Source organism: Fukomys damarensis, unplaced genomic scaffold (assembly GCF_012274545.1).
Source record: "Fukomys damarensis isolate Sample0158 unplaced genomic scaffold, DMR_v1.0_HiC HiC_scaffold_13, whole genome shotgun sequence".
In the NCBI taxonomy this organism is placed as follows: Eukaryota; Metazoa; Chordata; class Mammalia; order Rodentia; family Bathyergidae; genus Fukomys; species Fukomys damarensis.
In genome coordinates, this window is record NW_022900925.1 from 33,329,726 (window position 1) to 33,348,009 (window position 18,284).

At 54.2% G+C, this 18,284-nt stretch overlaps 1 protein-coding gene across 2 annotated transcripts in view; it reads right to left on the reverse strand.

Annotated features, from left to right (window-relative positions):
• Positions 1 to 13,185, reverse strand: part of Abcc3 (ATP binding cassette subfamily C member 3) — a 41,065-nt gene extending 27,880 nt beyond the window's left edge. For both annotated transcript variants that reach the window (XM_010620166.3, XM_019206938.2), the window contains exons 1-2: positions 13,081 to 13,185; positions 71 to 247 (exon numbers count right to left, since the gene is read on the reverse strand). In XM_010620166.3, coding sequence (XP_010618468.1) covers positions 71 to 247; positions 13,081 to 13,110 — 207 coding nt within the window. In that variant the 5' untranslated portion in view covers positions 13,111 to 13,185. The remainder of the gene's footprint in view (positions 1 to 70; positions 248 to 13,080) is intronic.
• Positions 13,186 to 18,284: the final 5,099 nt, after the last annotated feature.

The following is an 18,284-nucleotide window of genomic DNA, read 5'->3' on the forward strand; positions in this document are numbered from 1 at the left end:
GGTGGGCACCAGTCCAGCCCCTGGGCGGAGGAGTCCCAGCCCCACCAGGAGGAGAGCCCGGAGCCCTGACCGTCTTGAGCCTGGATAGGTGGGAAAGGACGATGTAGCCATGATGATGGTGCCTCAGGTAGAGCAGGTAGCAGGGCAGGGCAACCCACAGGTAGATGCAGGGGACCCAGGCCAGCAGGGTGTTCTGGAAGCATGGAGTGAGGTCTGGGTTTTCTGTGTACACGGTGAGGTTGGAGTCCTGGGGACAGAAAGGACAGTTCAGTGAGGTGGCAGCCTCCTGGGGGGTTGAACTGACCCTTCAGGGAGTTAGCTGGACTTTGGGGAAGGGCCAGGAGTCACACCGAGGTAGATGCCATGAATAAGGCAGGTGAGGACACAGCACAATGTTTTTACAAGCCTGCTTTCTTGCTTGTTGGGTGACACTCAGCAGGGGCACTCTGTGTTTTTGATTCCACCTAAAGACCCTCAGGAAAGAGGACATCCGGAACTGCTTCAGAAAGTGGCGAGAACCAGGGAATAAGTGTTTGAAGAGAGCGGGAGGATTTTTGAGGGGAATTAATACAATGTGCCTTTTCCTGTAAAAAATTGTTTTAATGTAAACACACACTATTTTGATCACACCATGTACCAGAGCAGGTGATCGGGTCTGGGCCAGCTGTGAATCCCCTGGGACCAGTGCTGGCTCTCATTTTCTCATATGCTTTCAATTTAAGTGAAATGAGCCACACGCCTTTAAATTGTCCGATTCAGTGAGTTTGGCACTTTGTACACAGCCACAATAAAACCCCGGCCACAATAAAGATGTAGAATATCCCCATCGCTTGTGACCCTTTAAGCCCCACCCTTCCCAAGCTTGCTTGCTTCCTGTCATGTTAGATTTCCAATCTCTTCTTTAAAAATAGAATTAAATGCTATCAATGTGACACGCACATAGTTTCAGAGTCTCCCGTCTCTGCACGTCTCTCCTAGGAGAGCAACAGGAAGCTTCCCTGGGCCTCAGCCATGGTTTCCTCTAAGATAGGAGTGGCCGCGCCCTGCCTGCCGTCCTTGCTGAGCGGCTTGAGACTCACAGGAACAAGGGATGTGGAGTCTAGAGTCACTGTCATCCCAGGTGGAGCAGGACTGTACCGGAAACTGGTCTGTCCTAGGCAAAGGGTGATTAGTCACCCACTGGCCGGTCCCTAGCCTCGTCCTATCTTTTATGGAAAGAGAAGGGAGAATAAATTGATTCACAAACACATTTTACAGAGATTGCTTCCTCCAAAGCTGCCGATGTGCTAATCTTTTTCTCTCCCCCTTCTTGCAAAGCATTAGCTGTTCTTTACAGAAAGCTCAGAAAATATAAACAAATAACAAGAAAACCACCCACAGTCCCATCACCTAAAGACAACTGTTGCCTGAACCTTCTAGTTGCCAACTTAAATGATTCTCATTTTAATTTTTATCCAAGTTGTATGTGCACATAAACCTGCTTTTCACTTTTTGTTTCTTTGATGCTTTCGTTTGGTTACTGTCATTCAAACTGGACGTTTTCCTCAAATGTGTGATGGCTGTGGGAGCTTGGTTGTCTCTTTTTTTCCCCTCAGTACTGGGGATTGAACCCAGGGCCTTACACATGCTAGACAAGATAAGCACACTACCTCTAAGTTATATCCCCAGCCCTTTTTATTTTTTATTTATTTGTTGTTGCAGTGGAGGGGGGATTAAACCCAGGGCATTTTGTGTGATAGGCAGGTTCTCTACCATTATTTTTTATTTTGAGACAAGGTCTTGCTAAATTGCCCAGGTTGGCTTTGACATTGTGATCCTCCTGCCTCAGCCTCCCAGGAATCTGACTTTATAGGCAGGCATCCGTATTTTTGATGGAGCCACTAAAGAGCTGATGGACACCCTGTGTGCTGGGGAGGGGCTTGATAGCTAGGGCTTTGCTATAGAGGGATCCAGTAGGAGCCTGGTCACTTAGGAACTCGCCCCTGCTAGCAGACTCCAGGGGACCCTTCCCTGGGCTCAACCTGTCAGTGTGGCCTTGTACTGTCCCTCAGAATCCACTCTCTCCTGGGCATCCCCATTCCTTGGCAAGCGTTCTTTGCTGTCTCCTCCACCCTTCCTTCTAGCTGCTGCTGTGCCACCTGCCTCAGCCCGGGGTTCTGACCTCGGCCCTGTGCCCTCTCCCCACCTCTGCTCACGGCTGGCACTGAAGAGCCCCAAAGCCACACCAGCAGCTCGGGCCCCCACTTCTGGCTGCCTTTCAGACTGCTCCGTCTGTCCTCAGCCACCTCACGCTGAACACATCCAGGCCCTGCCAGGACCAGCCCACTTCTGCCAACCTCCTGGCTGGCCACTTGACGCCGTGGGGACACGAGGTCCTCGGGGAGGAATGGTAGCTGGACATGCGACAGTTAGAGTTCTGGTTTCTCCTCCTTGGGCTGTGTGACTTCAGACAAGGTCCCTAACCTCTCTGCTCCCTGGGCCTTGGTTTCTGCTGGGCTCAGATGGGTCAGGTCTGTGAGTCACACCAGTCCCGCCCTCACGCCTTCCTGAGCAGTGGACACGGGGCGCTGTTCCCTTCCAAAGCCTGGAGATCGGGATCTTAGCCTTGCCCTTCCTCTGGGTGCCGTGGCCTCAGTTCTTTCCTCTTGCCCCTCTTTCTCTAGCTGCATTCCCCACCTTGGTGCACTGTCCCAGCCTACAGGACATCTCCATCCATCTGCTAACCATTTCCCAGTTTCTCTTGCCATCTCTCCACCCTCAGATCCTCAGTGCTACATCCAGCTGTGGAGGGACAGCTCCACTCCACACAGCCTTTCTTAGCCTACTAGGATCAGCACAGTCCCTCTTCCAGTGTCCTTTCCCCTGACCCATGACCCCTGTCTCTCTCTTCTCTGCCTCTCCTGGCTCTCTGTAGCCACTGGCCTTGTTGCTGTCCCTGAGCACGCTCCAGGTACCCTTCTGCTGCAGGACCTTTGCATATGCTGTTCTCATCCTGGACCACTCTTCCCAAACATACCTGAGTCTGCCTTTCTGACACCTTTTTAATCTTGCCACCTGTACCCCATCTCCAGCCCTGCAGTCCCCCATCCTTCTCTACTCTTTTTCTTCAAAGCACCCATCACCTAACATGCACTTTAATTTGTTTATTATTTTTTTCTTTCATCTTTTCCTGGTGATACGGGTTATCCTTGAAGGAAAGAACCTTTATTTCTTTTTCTTTTTTGGTACCGGGGATCCAACTCAGAGCCTTGCACTTCTGAGGCATGGGGTGCCTTGATTTCATTTATTGACATGCCCTAATTACCTAGAGTGGTACCATTGGGACAGCTAATTAAATAAATTAAATGAAATATTTATTGAAAAAAATGAACAAGTTAATAAAAGGATAATAATATGCTCTCCCTCTAAACCTTTAGTGGCTCCTGACTGCCTAGAAGGTAGAAGTCTAAGCATCTTACATGGCATTCAAAGCCTCTGTCTGGCCTTGAATGATCTCTGTGAACTATGGAACTCTCTCGGTTTGAGTTCTCCATTTCAACAAAATATCTCACAGAAGGGAACTGGCCTCCTGCATGCCCTGGTTTCTTTCTGTTTTTTAAATATTACTAGGGATTGAACCCAGGGCCTTCACATTGAGTCACAACCCCAGACCTTTTATAGTTTTACATTTTGACACAGGATCTCACTAAGTTGCCCAGGCTGGGCTTGAATCTGTGGTCCTCCTATCTCAGCCTCCCAGAGTTCTGGGATTGTACGCCTGTACCGCCAGGCCCTGCTGGGGATGACTCTTTCTGAAATGCGGCTTTGTGTCCCTTGCCACATACCCACAAAGCCACAGTGGCCTCTCATGCTCTTAGAGCCAAGGCCCAGCACCTGCCTTGACCTCTGAGGCCTCAGGCTTCTCTTGTCCCTCCCTCCCCCATGGCTCCCTTCCCACACCCAGCTCCTTTCCTCTTCCACCTGCCCCGCAGGTCCCCTCCGATACCTCTGCCCGACCCCATCCTCACCCAAACCCTCTAGCCCGGGGTGGGGGTGGTGGGCGCAGCTCCTGACCTAGTTCCTCCATCCTGATGCCCCTCCTCCTCTGGAGCTGGCACCTACCTGAAGACCCAGTCCTTGGGTGACAGAGTCCAGCAGGGGGCTGGTGCCACCTGCCACCTTATAGTCTTATGTGCATCTTATAGTCCAAAGCCCGATCAGGGTCAGGCCATTGCTTAACTATGGGACGTGTAGCCTGTGTCAGATGGACCGCAGAGCTGAGGCGTGGGCAGGAGCCAGAGAGGGCACGAAGCAAAGGGCACGGCTAATCAGGCCTGGCTGACTCTTTGTCTTTCCCATTTTAAAAACATTTTGTATTTAAGTGTAATCTACTTACAGAAAAGCACACACATCTGAAGCATTCGCCTCGCTGATTTGTCACAGCAGCATCCGAGTCAAGAGATAGAACACGGCTGGCTCTGAGAGGCCCCTTCCCCTTCGAGTCGGTACCCGCCTGACTTCTAGCAATATGGATTTGCGTTGCCGTTTTGGACCTTCCTATGAGGTCCATCGTATGGGATGTGTCATTCCTCCTGGCTTCTTTCCCTGGACATCGGGTGCAGGGTGTGACCCTGGAGGGTGTGTGCGTGAGTGTAGACCCTCTGTCTGTTTCATTCCACGCTGGGTTTCACTGCTATGGTTTGGATTTGAAATGTCCTCCAAAACTCAGATGCTTACAGGCTTTCTGCCAGGGGATGGGCTTTCAGAGGAGTGACTGGATCGTGAGGGCTCTAACGTCAAGTGGATTAAGCCACCTATGAGATCGTAATTCGATGGCACTATCAGAGATGGAAATGAGGTAGCGCCCAGTTGAAGTGGGTGGGTCATGACAGCGTGACCTTGGGAACTGTGTTTGGCCCCTGACCCCTTACTTTCTGTCTCCTTCCCGGCAGCCACGAAGTGAGCAACTGCCCTCCACCGAGCCCTTCTAACGTGAGATCCTGCCTCACCACAGGCCTAGAGCAGCGGATCCAGCTGACTATGGACTGAATTCTCCAAAGCCGTCAGCCAGAATACACCTTCCTCTTTTAAATTGCGATTTCTTCAGGTTTTTCATCGCAGTGACACACAGCTCACAAGCACAGAGGCCTGCCCTGCTTTTCAGCCTGGCGAGCCCATCTGGCCCACCCAGATAGAACATCCCCAGGACACCTCCAGCACACCTCCCCTCCTGCAGGAAGCCTCTTGAAGAACCTAGCTCGGACGAGTGCTGCCTTGTTTCGTCCTGTGTGGGCTTCGGCAGCCCCCTGAGTAAGGATGACAAAGTCCTCAGGTGCTTTCTAGACTTTTATCCCTGAATTTGCACAGTCGTTATCTGGTGACTGTTGAAGAACAGCTTCCAGAGCTGTAACAGGTAGTGTTTACAAAAGAGAGAGTCAGTTCACTAGCTTTAGCAGCAGGTTCAAGGGCATCTATCAGAGGGAGCTGGGCCAGGGAGATAGGCCGCACGATGCCACCCACACCTCCTTCCTCTCTCACCAACCAGACCCCGGAGGAAGACCTCTGTGCCCCACACCCTCCAACTCTTGACAGGGCCAGCCCCAGGGTGGACTCAGTAACGGGGACCAATGATGAGTCACTGTGTGCAGGGGTGGAAGTCCAGGGCCATGCTGGGGTCACTGCATGGCTTTGGTTGTTGTTTCAGGGATCGAACTCAACCTTCCGCTTGTGAGGCAGGCACGGTGCCACTGAGCTAAATCCCTGGCCCCTGCATGGCTTTTTAAGGCCGCCGGGGAATGCTGCAAGGAGTTCCTTTCCTCTCTCGAACCTCAGTTTCCACATGTGAGCCTATCCCTGTGGGGGAGAATGAACCAAAGCACCCAGATTTAACCAGGCAACACTTGGGGAAGCCAGTGACAGGGCATAAAGCTATCAGGAACTTGTTTCACTCCGCAGACACCTGCAGAGCGGCCACAAGTGAGTGGCCTTGAGGCTTTGGCCTTAGGGAGTTCCATCCTGGCACCTTTCCTTTAATAAGTGCATCCCTACTGTGAACACGTAAAGATAAAAATAATTAAAATGACTGTTTAAAAAAAGTGTGTCCCAACTGGGAAGGGCCTCCCAGGTGGCAGCGGGTACCAACCTACACTGGGTCCCCAGATTGTTCACCCTGGACTCCTTGCTAGGACAGCTTTGGGACATCTATACAACAGGTCCAGGATGGGACCATCCCCTCCACTTTAGACTGTCCATACTGGTGACCAGTGACTCCCTCGTCCCGCCCTCCTTAGGCCAGAATCTTTAGGGTCACCTCTGACTTGTCTCTTTCTCCCTGCAAACCACATGCAATCTTCCACAATCCTTGTCCTCTCTATTTTTGGATGATCCAGGTGGACTTAACTGTAGTACTATATTGCATTTTTTCCCCCTTCTCTTTAGGGACAGAGTTCCACTGTGTATCTTAGGCTGGCCTTGAACTCACTAGGTAGCCCAAGCTGTCCTCAAACTCGTGATGATCCTTCTGCCTCAGCCTCCTAAGTGGACCACCGTGCCCAGTCTATTGGATTGTTCTTGTCTGTAAAAAGGCCACCTCCCCTGATTCACCCCAACCTCTCCAGAATCGAGCCATTTCTCCCTTCCCATACCCCACCTGGATTCCTTTTCCAGCTCCCTCTGGTCTCCCTGCATCTGCCCTGCCGCTTGCCCTGCCGCTTGCCCTGCCACTCTTTTCTAACCCAGAAGCTAGTGAGAGATCCTTTTGAAGCCTAAACCAGACCACAGCACTTCACTATTTTTGGCTTGGAAGAGTGAATTTCCCTCCCAGCTCCTCCCTTCTCCCTCAGCTTCCGGGTTGCCATGACATAAGCAGCTTTCCGCCTCCACACCCTGCCTTGGAGCCAGCTGTCTAGGAACTGAACCCACTGAAACTGTGAAGCCAAAGTAAATCTGTCCTTTAGAGTGTGGGCGTCAGGTATTGCGTCTCGGTGATGAGGCAAGCGACCCAGACAGCCCTCCACCTAGCTAAGTGCATCTACCCAGCTCTCCTTACTCAGTCCACTCCAGCCTGGCCTCAGTGCCAACCTTCAGACCCTCTGTGCCTGCACCGCCACTGGTAGTTGTCCCTTGATACCCACATACCTCACCCTCGTCTCCCACAAGTGTTTGTCCAAACCCCACACTCTCCTGGAGGTCCACAATGACCTTTCAAATTAAAGCTGTGACTCACTCCCCAGCCCCGTCTATTGCATTTTTCCCATAACCTTATCATCATCTCTCATTCTGTGTCATTTATGACACTTGTTTTTCTGACCTGTCTCACCACGCACTATTTGAGGACACATCTTCTGCTGGACATGGTGCCCCCCACTGCCTAGAGCAGAGCCAGATAAAGAGAAGGCCCTCAATAAGCATTTGTTGAACGAAAGAACAAATGAGAGCCAGGCACAGGTACCCATGATCCCAGCTACTTGAGAGGCTGAGGCAGGAGGATGGCAAGCTCAACACCAGCCCGGGTAACCTAGTGAGACCTTGTTTCAAAAGAAGTGAAAATTAAAACGGCTGGGGAAGGAACTCAGTGGTAGAGCACCCCTGGGACTGATCCTCAGCAACCCCTCAAAGCGCACACACACACACATACAAACACACACACAGAAGAATGAACCACCAATGAGGGGCTAAAGTACCAAGCCCTAGTGTTGACAGCTGCAGGCCCAAGAATACTCCCTGTACCGAGGCCACAGCTGGCCCTGGCGGTCCAAAGGACACTGTGGCCCACAGAAAGGTAAGTATCAGGTCAGTCGAGATCATTCCCCTGGGGAGAGCAGGGGAAGGGGACGCCAGCACCAGGGAGGAGACCAGGGATGGCTCCTCCTCTCCAGACACAGTCCGAAGAGCTGGGCCCACAGCCCCGCCCCACTATCACCCACACGGTCTCCACAGCAACCACGACTTCCTTAATGCTGGCTGGGATAAACAGCTGGATGGGGCTGATAAAGCAGAGAGGGTTCAGTGCCCAGAAGGGACTGTGCAGCAGACGACCCTTGGTGGGCACAGCGGCTGAGAGCCCTGCAGACACAAGCCCGTGGCAGGCAGCAGTGGGAACCCCTTGCCCTTTGGCCCCAGCTCTGCCAGGGACTTCTCAACCCCTGGGCCCAGCCTGTGACCGCCTGTCACGAGACCAGTCATTACTTCCTTAATCCTGTGTGGCAGGGAAGGGGGCCACCAATACTCTGCAGCTCCCAAGGACACAAGTAGTCACCTGGAAGGAACCAACTGACAAGATTGTTCCTCTCAACAGAAATGCAGGCGCAGGAGGGAGAAGGCACACTCTGACCACCCTTGCCCTTGCTGACCTGCCTGGGTCAGAAGAGGAAGTCTTTGGAAGAGCCAGAGCCCATCAGTCGTGGTTAATGGAGCACCACACAGTGCCAAGTGCATCACGTCCTGTCTGTAACGTCTGAAACTCTGGCTGATGCAGGATTCGAACTCAGGCAGCAGAGAAGAGCTCCAGCCCCCAATTAGTTATGCGGAACTTCCTGCTACTCCCTTGTCTTAGTCAGCTAAAACATTAGATCTTCTTGTATCTGTGCAGCCCAGCCTGGCCCACCTTTCTTCAGGTCGAGGAAGATCATTCCCCTTGGGAGAGCAGGGAAGGGGCTGCCCGCACCAGGGAGGGGACCAGCTGGGCTCAGGGATCCACTGGACCAGAAACCTGAATATCCAGTCAGGAGGAGAAATTAAATCCAGGCTTTAGCCTGCTTTCCCACGGCCTCTGCCGTGCTTTCCTACTGTCCCCAGGACCCAGCCTCAAACACAACAGCTCCAGGTGGGGAGGAGACAGGCCAGCCACCCTTGCAAGGGCGCACTCAAGTCTGGTCCTGCCCGTCACTCCCAGGGATCAGGCCCGGGGCAGCCCCATGTTGTGTGTATGTTAGCGGAGCAGGGGGCTGCCCAGCCCAGGCCCTCTGTCCCTGCCTCCTGAGTGGGTCGGCCGTAGCTCCTGCTGGGGACCGGCCACTTTCCTAGAGATCAGGTAATCCAAAGTCCACGGTTGGTTCTGGTGCCAGCAGGCAGGTTTGGCAAAGCTCCCTTCCCAAGGCCACCTCCCTGGCTCACTTCCTGTCCTAAGTCTTAGCCCTTAACCCAGGCCTAAAGGATTCGAGAAGCCAGTCTGGCGTCACAAGGGAACAAATCTTGCTAAAAGTCGAGAGCTTGGAGGTCATAGTGGTGCAGCACTGGGCTCAAGAACCCAGTTGGAATGGAGGGAGGGGAGCACACTGGGCCCTGGCCTGGCAGGGTTCCTGGGAGGAGAGGATGAACTCGGGCCCAGTAAGCTAAGGGGTGCCAACCTCACACCCATCTGCAACTTCCGGCTTCGCCGGAGTTTTGCTGACACTCTCGTGGCTGCTTGCTCTCCTGCTGGGCAACGTGGCCCAAGAGGAAGCTTGAGAGACTCCCATATTCTGGGACCCTGAATCAAGGCCTTGGCCCCTGAATGCAAGATTGGGCAACTCTAGACTTGAAGGGGGCTCCAGAGCTCCCCTAAACCCTGCTCCAGCCTGGAGAGGGTGAGTGACTCACACAGCTCATGGGGGACTGAATTTGGGGCTGGTTAGAACACAGGTGAGGGCTGGGGATTTAGCTCAGTGGTTCTGCTGCCTGCCTTGGGAGCTGAAGGTCCTGAGTTCGATCCCCAGTACCAAAACTAAATAAATAAATAGAACACAGGAGGAACATGGAACTGGGCCTTCAGGGGACCACAGCTTGGCAAAGGACCAGGACATGCGCAGAAGAGAGGGCCTGGGCCTGAACAACGGGGGCCCCATGTGCCTAGATAGAGAGCTGCAGCTAAGTACCTAACATCTGGAGCACAGAGAAAGCCAGGGAAAAAGGAGTCTGGAAATCTCGGAGGAACCAGTGAGTCCATATCTTTCATCTTCCCAGTGGGTCAAACAGTCTCTGGACAGGATCTCACCAACATCCCATCAAGTGCTCACCGCCCATACCCGGTGTGCATACACCTGGTGTCACCCTCAGACAGGGTCCTCCTGGTCAGGATCACTGGATTTCTGAACTTCCCGGGGCTCGGATTCGGGCATCAGATAAGGCTAACTGTGAAACAGGCCACTATCTCCTGGACGAAGCAACCCAGGTCCCTCCACCATGTACTCGTTTAACCCCGGGTGCCGTGCAGCCTGTACTGCTCAAAACAGAGTAATGCTTGAAGCAGGGGCAGCAGGCCAGAGTAAATGTACACCCAGCCTCCTTTGTCCCCAGGGCCTCTTTGGCCTCCCAAGTAGTCACACCATTTTCTCCTTGGGAATTTATTTCTGCACAAACTCCCAAGGTGCCATCAGGAATGTCAGTAACATGGAGAGAGAGAGAAATAATATGTCCAGCACATGGTGTGTGCATGTGTCCAAGAGATGTCCCCTAGCCTCCCATCCTTACAGTGGGCTGGGGCCAAAGCTGAAAGTTTTGTGTGTGTGTGTGTTTGTGTGTGTGTGTGTGTGTGTGTGACCAAGTCTAAAGGTGATTTACCAGAGCCAGCCCCAGATTCCCAAGAAACAGCCCTGCCACCCCTAGTTAGCATAGGACCTCTGATTTAACCGCACTGCTCCTATTCTCAGGAATACCAGCACCTGCCAATTACACAGGGCTTCTTGGTTTGAAAATCATTCCACATATTCTGTGTCATTTGATCCCCGTGAAACACTCTGTTTATTTGTTTGAGACAGGGTTTGGCTCTGTAGTCCAGGTTGGCCTTGAACTTGTGGCAGCCCTCCTGCCTCTACCTGCCAGGTTCTGGAATTTCATGTCCACTCCGCATGGAAGTCTTGGAAGGTGAGCAGAAAGTGGGTTATTTCCCCATTTCACAGATGAGGAGGAAAGGGAAGCTCTGAGGATAAACTGGGGAAAACTTGGTAAACATGTAACCCAGAGGGGTCTGAAGACCCCACCCTTCCGCTTTCCCTGTCCTGATTCGGGGACTTTCGGGCTGCCCTGTACCACTTCCCACAGTCTGGGTCCCCACGGGGAGCTGTAGCAGTTAGTATACCTAGACCCTGCGCAGTGCAAATGAGATGCAAAGCAGCCCAGAGTATCCCTAGGCACTCCCAGAAATTGAGCAATAGCTTAGACTCCACCCTCCCAAGACCCTCCCTTGGAAACCCTCCTCCTCCCAGCTCTGGAAACCCTGTGAAGAGCCTTCCTGCTTTCTAGGTACCACACTCTGGTCACTAAGCCACACTGGGTACAGCTGGGAATGGTTTTCAGGAGTCAAGGAGGCCACCTAGAAGAGAGGCTGTTTCAAGATGCGGGGGGAGCAGGGGAGTAGCCAGTCTCTTGACACTGAACATACCTGAGCTGAGACCCTTTGAGGGAGCCTTAATGTAGACAAGCTCAGTCCCCTGGCTGGGTCCTTAGAGGAGGCACTTACAACTCGTGGGCAGCACAGGGCCAGGACTCCAGATGTTCGGCCCATGTCTGAGGGGTCCTTGCCGTCTGGTCCAGAGCCCACTGGACTTTGGTGCAGTAATGCAGTCCTGTGACCTTTCCTTCCTAGCCTCCACAAGGAGAGAGGAGTGACTATTTTGACACTGGTGGCCTCCCCGATCCACTGCATGGAAGGGTAACCCTAAAGTTCTCTGAACTTGGCACAGGTTGGGATATCTGTTTTTTAGGTCCAGGTTCCCTGGACTTCGAAGCATTCAGAGTTTCATGCTTACCCAGCAACAAGAGGGCTTTGCACCCTGAGGCTTGGGAACAACTGCCCTTTTGATTTTCAAGTCTTCTGCCTGGTCACCTCCACCACCAAGGCAACGGCATGGCAACACCAGTGAGGTGCGGCCGACCAGGCAGAGGAAGTACACTGACAAGCAGAAGGCATAGCCTCTGGATCTTGGTGACAGGTGTTGGGTCCAGGATGGAAGACAGACGGGGCTTCTGTGGGGCTGAGTCAGAGGGTCATGCCCGATTAACCCTTCAGTGGTACGGAGAAAGAGATATCCCCAAAGAGTCTTTTTCAGGCATTCCACTGGGCTGAGGATTTAGCTCCATGGCGCTGCGCCTGACTCCAAAGCACAAGGTCCTGAGTTCAATCCCCAGTACAACAAACAAACAAACAAACAGGTATTCCACTGCTTCGAGTTTCAACAAATTCAAGTAATGGCTTCAGCCTATCCCAAATCACAAACACCAGCCCAAGAGACCTTAAGTGACAGCCCAGGGTATGGCTCATGACTTAAACTCACACATATGCCTAGGCACACACAGGTGTACAACACACACCTATGGATAACACCCTATCCATCCCTGCATAGACACACACGCATGCACACACACACACACACACACACACACACACAGAAGTTATGTGAGTATAAATATTCAAAATGGGGAAAAGACATAGAAAAAGGAGTATAAGTCTGGATTTGAGAGTAGCACATGCTGGGCATCCCCTGGACAGTCAGGGAAAGGCTGTCTCTGAAAGAGAGCACCTTGCTACTTGCCTCTGCTGGGAGGAGAAGTCTCAGGCTGTTATACACTGGTTACATCCTGGGGCAGGGGGCTGGGGCCTGCAGAAGAATGGGTCCCTGCTGAGGGACCTGCCTCAGACTAGCTGCTTGACAGGGGCCCTGGATGCCCTGGGGGTCCCAGGGTAGGGGTGCAGGGTAGGCAGTTGAGCCTCAGTTGGTGGGTCACGTGCTAGTGGGTCCACCGGGAAATACCCCCACAGTGGCAAAATACTCCATCCGCATGCTGGGTGACCCCCAGAGGGGCTGGAGCTAACGGTGAGGGGGGTACCTTTGCATTCCCAGGATGCCAGGCGTAGCACGCACTCTGAGCTCCTCCATGCAGCCAGGAGAGGCCAGAGGGAGCAAGTCCAGACAGCACGATGCCCCAGGGGACCTGGCTTGGGCCAATGTGGCCAGAAGGGGGTCTCAACACCCACTCCATGCACCCAGGCTATGGAAGAGCTGGCCAAATGTGCTCTCTGTCCCAGGATCTCAGCTGCCCCAGCGGGAAGGCAGGGCAGGAGGACCAGGTGGCCCTAGATGTCCCTACTCCCACCACAGCAGCCCCCCGAGCCCCAAGCCTTACCCAGAACTTGGAGCCACACAGGGAGTCCATGGGGCCAAGGGGCAGCGCTGGCGAGGAAGGAGTGGTGACAGCCGGGCCAGCTGCAAGCAGGGCTGATGCAGGAAGCCTGTGACCCATGCCCCGCCCCTGCCAGTCCCTCGAGCCCTGCCTCTGGGCGCTCTGCCAGGTTCAACAGTGCCTCCCACACCGAAGGTCTTTGGGTCCGGGGCCTGGGATCCTCCACAGTGGCGGCCTCTTCCAGTGGCCCCTGAGCTGGGAGGGAGAGAGGCCCCTCTCGATCCTGAGGCCGGTAACCTCGGCTCAGAATGTTTCTGATGCGGGGGGCTTGGAGGGTGCTGAGCTCAGACTCTGAACTCTGGGGCTGATGAGTGAGGGAGGCAGGGCAAGGGATTTAGTAATCCTCCCTCTGTAAAAACATAAAATTCTTAAGTTCACATTCATCTCTGGGCCTTACTTCCTTCGTTTGTAAAATAGGAGGAGCTTGTGGGCTCAGACGATCCAGAACCGGCTGCCAGCACCTACACATTGTGCTCTGGTGCGTGCATGTGCGCACCTGGGAGAGTGCGGGTGGCCTCCCCTGGTCCTCACGATCTCCTGCTTTCTGGAGCTCCGGGGCTCCCCAGTCTGGCCCAGTGCCTCTCTTTTGCATCTGTAAAATATGGACAATGTAGCAGAGTCTTTCTCCTTGGGCTCTCAAGGAGACAGGTAGTAAGGCAGAGATCCCGGCACACTTAGGTGCCCACTGACACCCGCTTCCTACTGCTGAGACTCAGTGCTCTCCATCTGTAGAGTGGGCTTGCTGTGCGGGGACAGCCGTCTCTCTCCGCCATCCCATTCTTCTCTGATGGGGTCCCCGAAGCCACCCATGCCCCTGCTTGGAGTTGAGAGGGACTTTCCAGGGTGAATCTCTCTGGGGTCCATCTCGCCCTTCTTGCACACTGGATCCAGTCATGCTGGGTCTGCCTGTCCTGGTCCTTCCTCTCTCCACAGGGGACAAGGTGTTCTCTTCCTCAGCTGTTCAGGGACAGGCATGAGAGGGGCCAGCAGGATAGAGCAGAGGTGGCCAGAGCCTCCTGTCCCTCTGGCAGGCAGGAAGTCTCTAGGAGGGCTGTCTCAGGCTGCGGGCTGGTACAGTGGAGATCGGTGGACTCGAGTGGGGTGGGTGTGAGAATGAGAGTCCTCTCTCCCCGCAGCTGGACGGGGAAGCTCTACTTTTGCAAGTCCTCTAAGCCCTTTCAGTCTGCCCCTTCCTGTCCTGTCCTCCATCCCCGTCTCTGGACAAAAGACTTCCCCATCTTGTCATGGTGTGCCTTGGGTTACAGTTGGCTGTAGAGAGTCTGTCTGTCTTTCCGCCCATCTGAGATGTCCCTGAGCGCAGGGACGACTGTCGCCTCCAACTCTCTCCATTCCTCGGGCAGTGCCTTTTGTAGCTGTGTGACCTCAGCAAACTCTGTGATATCTTTGGGACCTAGTGGCTTGAGCAATTTGGAAAAGGTGCCTCCAAAGCTCTCTTCTGGCCCCAGTCGTCCCGGCCTTTGCAGCAACCTGAGCAGCTGGGACTCTCCTTCCATGGCTTCTGCAGCACCCTATCTCCCCGTCTGTACCTTGATCTCCCCTCCAGTGTCTTCTCTCTCTCCTCCTCACCTGTTTCTTCTAGAATTATAGGGTCATAGGCACCAAGCACACCAGGAAGGCTGGCTCTGGGCTAGGAAGACTTGAAGATTTTCCTTTGGGGCCCTTCAGGAGTGAGTGACCCAAGAAGACCTTCCTAAAATGGGGATCCCAGACTCAGCTTGATTCCACTGAGGATCTTCCAGCCCCAGAACTGGCCAGTGCAATGGTGAGAGCTCTTGTTTGGGGTCAGGACTCTTGGGTTCTAGCTTCAGCATTGGGCCTATAAAACCATCCCCTTTAGCCAAAGCCTTTTCCTCTCTCTCTGCATTGGGTAGGAGAGTCCAGGATGAAAGCAGGGACTCTGGAAACCCTGACCTTCCCCGTCCCTCTTGAAGCACGGGGTGTCACCCCTCCCTGCCACTCATGGGATGCGGCCCCTTCACAAAGACTTTGTAAAGGAAGCACTCCTGCAAGGCTCATTGTCTGGTTCTCCCCTGCACCCAGAGCCAGGAACTGAGGCCTCTAGACATGTAAAGCTGCCTAGAGTTGCAGAGTACCTGACAGCCTCCTGGCCTGTCCTGCACGCTCAGCTTCTGTAGCTTGCCCAGCCAACGTCGGGACTCCCTGCACCCCACTTCCCACTTGCACCGGTGAACTACTTACCCTCCAAGACCTCGCTCGAGATTCCTACCCCAACCCTGGGGCAGGGACCCTTCCTCTGCACACCCCCTCCTTCTATTGCAACCACTGTTGGTCTATATGAAGTATTTGTTGACCTAACCAAACGAGTACGCTGTTTCCTAAGAAGAGGTCACCATCAGCAAGGCTACTATGTGGGCACTGGCCACTCTGCTTTTGATTTTTTTAAAACCAAGATGGTTTCCGCTGGAGGGGTGCTGAGAGAGCAATGAAGCCCTTGTGCCTTAGGCTCCAGCAGAGAGACAGATCAAATGTCCCCCCACCTTAGCGATGCACACCCCAGGCTCCCTTCCCACTGACTACAGCACCAGGCAGGATGGGCTGTGCCTCTCCCCACCGTGAGCCTTCCCGAGGGGGCCCAGCACCGGGATTTCCTGGCAGGAGATGACTAGATAACACTGCTGCAAGGTACGCTCAAAGCGGGCACAAAGGCAGAGAAAACGCAGAGTGTGGGGACCCGGAGACCCGGGCACAAGGCTGTCACACAGCAATCAGGTTGGAGCTGATGGGACAGAGGTGTGGCGGGCTGAGGAAAGCAGTCACACCTCACTCTTTGAGCCACTATGGTCTTGGGAGGCTGGGAACACCCTTCTGTCAGTGTCCTCCAGACCCCAGCAGGCGCAGCTGCCCTGGTCCCCCTCCGCTGCACCCCTCTCCCCATCTGATGGGCAGGCAGGCGGGGGCTGGGCAGCTGCACCCCATCCTGGAGTTTTCAAGGTGAACTTTAATGAGCGCCGTGCACTCCAGCCACAGCTCCCACACTGGCTAAGGGACACAGAACTCCCTCCTGGGATTTCCTGAGCAGCTGCCTCGCCCTGCCCCCTCGGAGGATGCCAGTTCACAACCACACTGTCCTGAACCAGTCCTGAGTCCGTGGGCCCTAGGCAGGAATTGGGCGGCTGGGGTTCTGCCCTGCGAGCCTATTGTCTCCTTTTGGGGTTAGACAGAGCACCGCTGTGTCCCCTGTAGAAGGGATCCTCTCCCTGGCTTGGTCCCTTTGCTGGAGATGCATAGGTGGCACCAAGTGAAGGTGCCTTGTGCTGTCCCCTGGTGTCTGACACCCTTGAGCACACTGCTGTCACCACCCGGTCCAGCAGCTTGGCCCAGGAGAGTAGAAAAGAGGCCACGGGGCACCAGGCTGGAATGGGTGGGGCCTAGAGGTGAAGATGGAGGTGAAAGCTGTTTGGAAAGTGGGTGGGGACTGGGTGGGGCGGTGTTAGAGGACAGGAAGGGAGAAAGGGCTGGGAGAAGTAGGAAGGAGCAGGTGCCATGTTTCAAGGGCAAGGGTGAACTTCGGTCTTCTCTTCAACATGCAGCTGAGGTTGGGGGACACCTGGGGCTGAGGGACACCTTCTCCGTAACTAAAGCCTCCTCTCCTCCGCTCCCTGTGATCAAAGGCTGGAATCCCACAAGGTGGGAGGCTGTGGGTCCCCCCATGCCCCTGGGCATGCCACACTGGGAGCACGTGTAAATTTCCACAAACAGAATGTGACTACTTTGGTGAAAGGTCCCCCCACCACTGTCTCGTAAGCCCTTCCATTTTGTAAGCATGCTTCTTCCCGTTATGCCCCATTGCCTCCGCGGTAAGACCCGACCAGTGTGGTAGCAACTATAGGTTGTCCAGCACTAGGGTTGAAACTCGGCTCTGCCATCTCCTGGCTGTGTGACCTTGGGCAAGTCCCCTAACCTCTCAGAGCCCACTGCTGCATAGAAAAATGCTAGCAGCAGCACATCCCCTGCTGGGGTGTGTGGGGAGTGAGTGAGAGACTGAGTATGAGCCTCAGGTTTGTTTTTAGCACCAGCTCACTCCTCTTCCCAGTCCCCCACCCCCAGATAGACCTTTTCCTGGAGCTTGGGGGAGGAGGAAGCAGAAGCCACCATGCCTGAGGTGGGGGCCTGATGCTGTTGACAGTTTCCTCTGGACCCCAAGGACAGGACTGAGGGCAAAAGCGCCAGGGTGGTTGTTCATGGCTCCCAAGCCCCCACATCCCGGAAGCCCCCAGGCAGTTCCTAGCCTGGCCGGGAAGTCCCAATCCGAGACTGCTGCCCCCACTCAAGCCTCCTTCAGACGCCCCCACCCGGTTTCCAATAACCGAGTGTCACGAAGGTAGTGTTAGCATTGATCACTACTGTTCAAACCTTTCCCTGAGACCCAAGAGTTTCCATCACGGATAAAGACTGCGCTGGGGAGGCCACGATTCTCCAAGTAGCCTAAAGAGCCACACTAACTCTGCTATTAATATTTCCACATCTCTGCCTGGATGCCCCCTCCAGGCACCGCCTCCTTCCAGAGATGCTCTGGTCCTCTGGGGAGGGTGGAGGAGGCAGCGAGTTCACACGGCCAGTGCACCCCAACAAGCTCCCTCAGGTCCTACTGGGCAAAGGGGACCAGGGGAAGGGGACCCCAGAGAGAAGAAGGCACGCTTAGAGTCACCCTAAATGACACAGGCAGGGGTGGGAAATGACAGGAGGGGACAGCAGCCCAGTTCTGTTTCATTTTGACCCAGAATCTTCGAACGACCCGGAGAATAAAAGATTGCAGAGTCCCTCCCCAAATCCCTCACCCTCGGGGACAGAAGCTACAGAATTCTACAAAGATGTAAAAGCTTAATCTGCAGATCCAGGTGGCAAAACTCGAGGAATTTTGTACAGCTTTGCTTAGGAAAAAAAAAAGAAAGAAAGAAAAAGAAAGGAAAAAAGAAAAGAGGCAGCACATAAACACCTCCTGTCCCCACCTGAGCTGTCAGAGGGATGGCTTCGCATTACCGCACACCCTGGGAAGATCAAACTAGGTGTTTGGTTCGAGGGACGCGGCGTCATTGTCATTGTCGTGCAAAGGGCAACGCCTAAAGCCCTCCCCGGAGTAGGAATCACTGGGCAACAGATGCCTC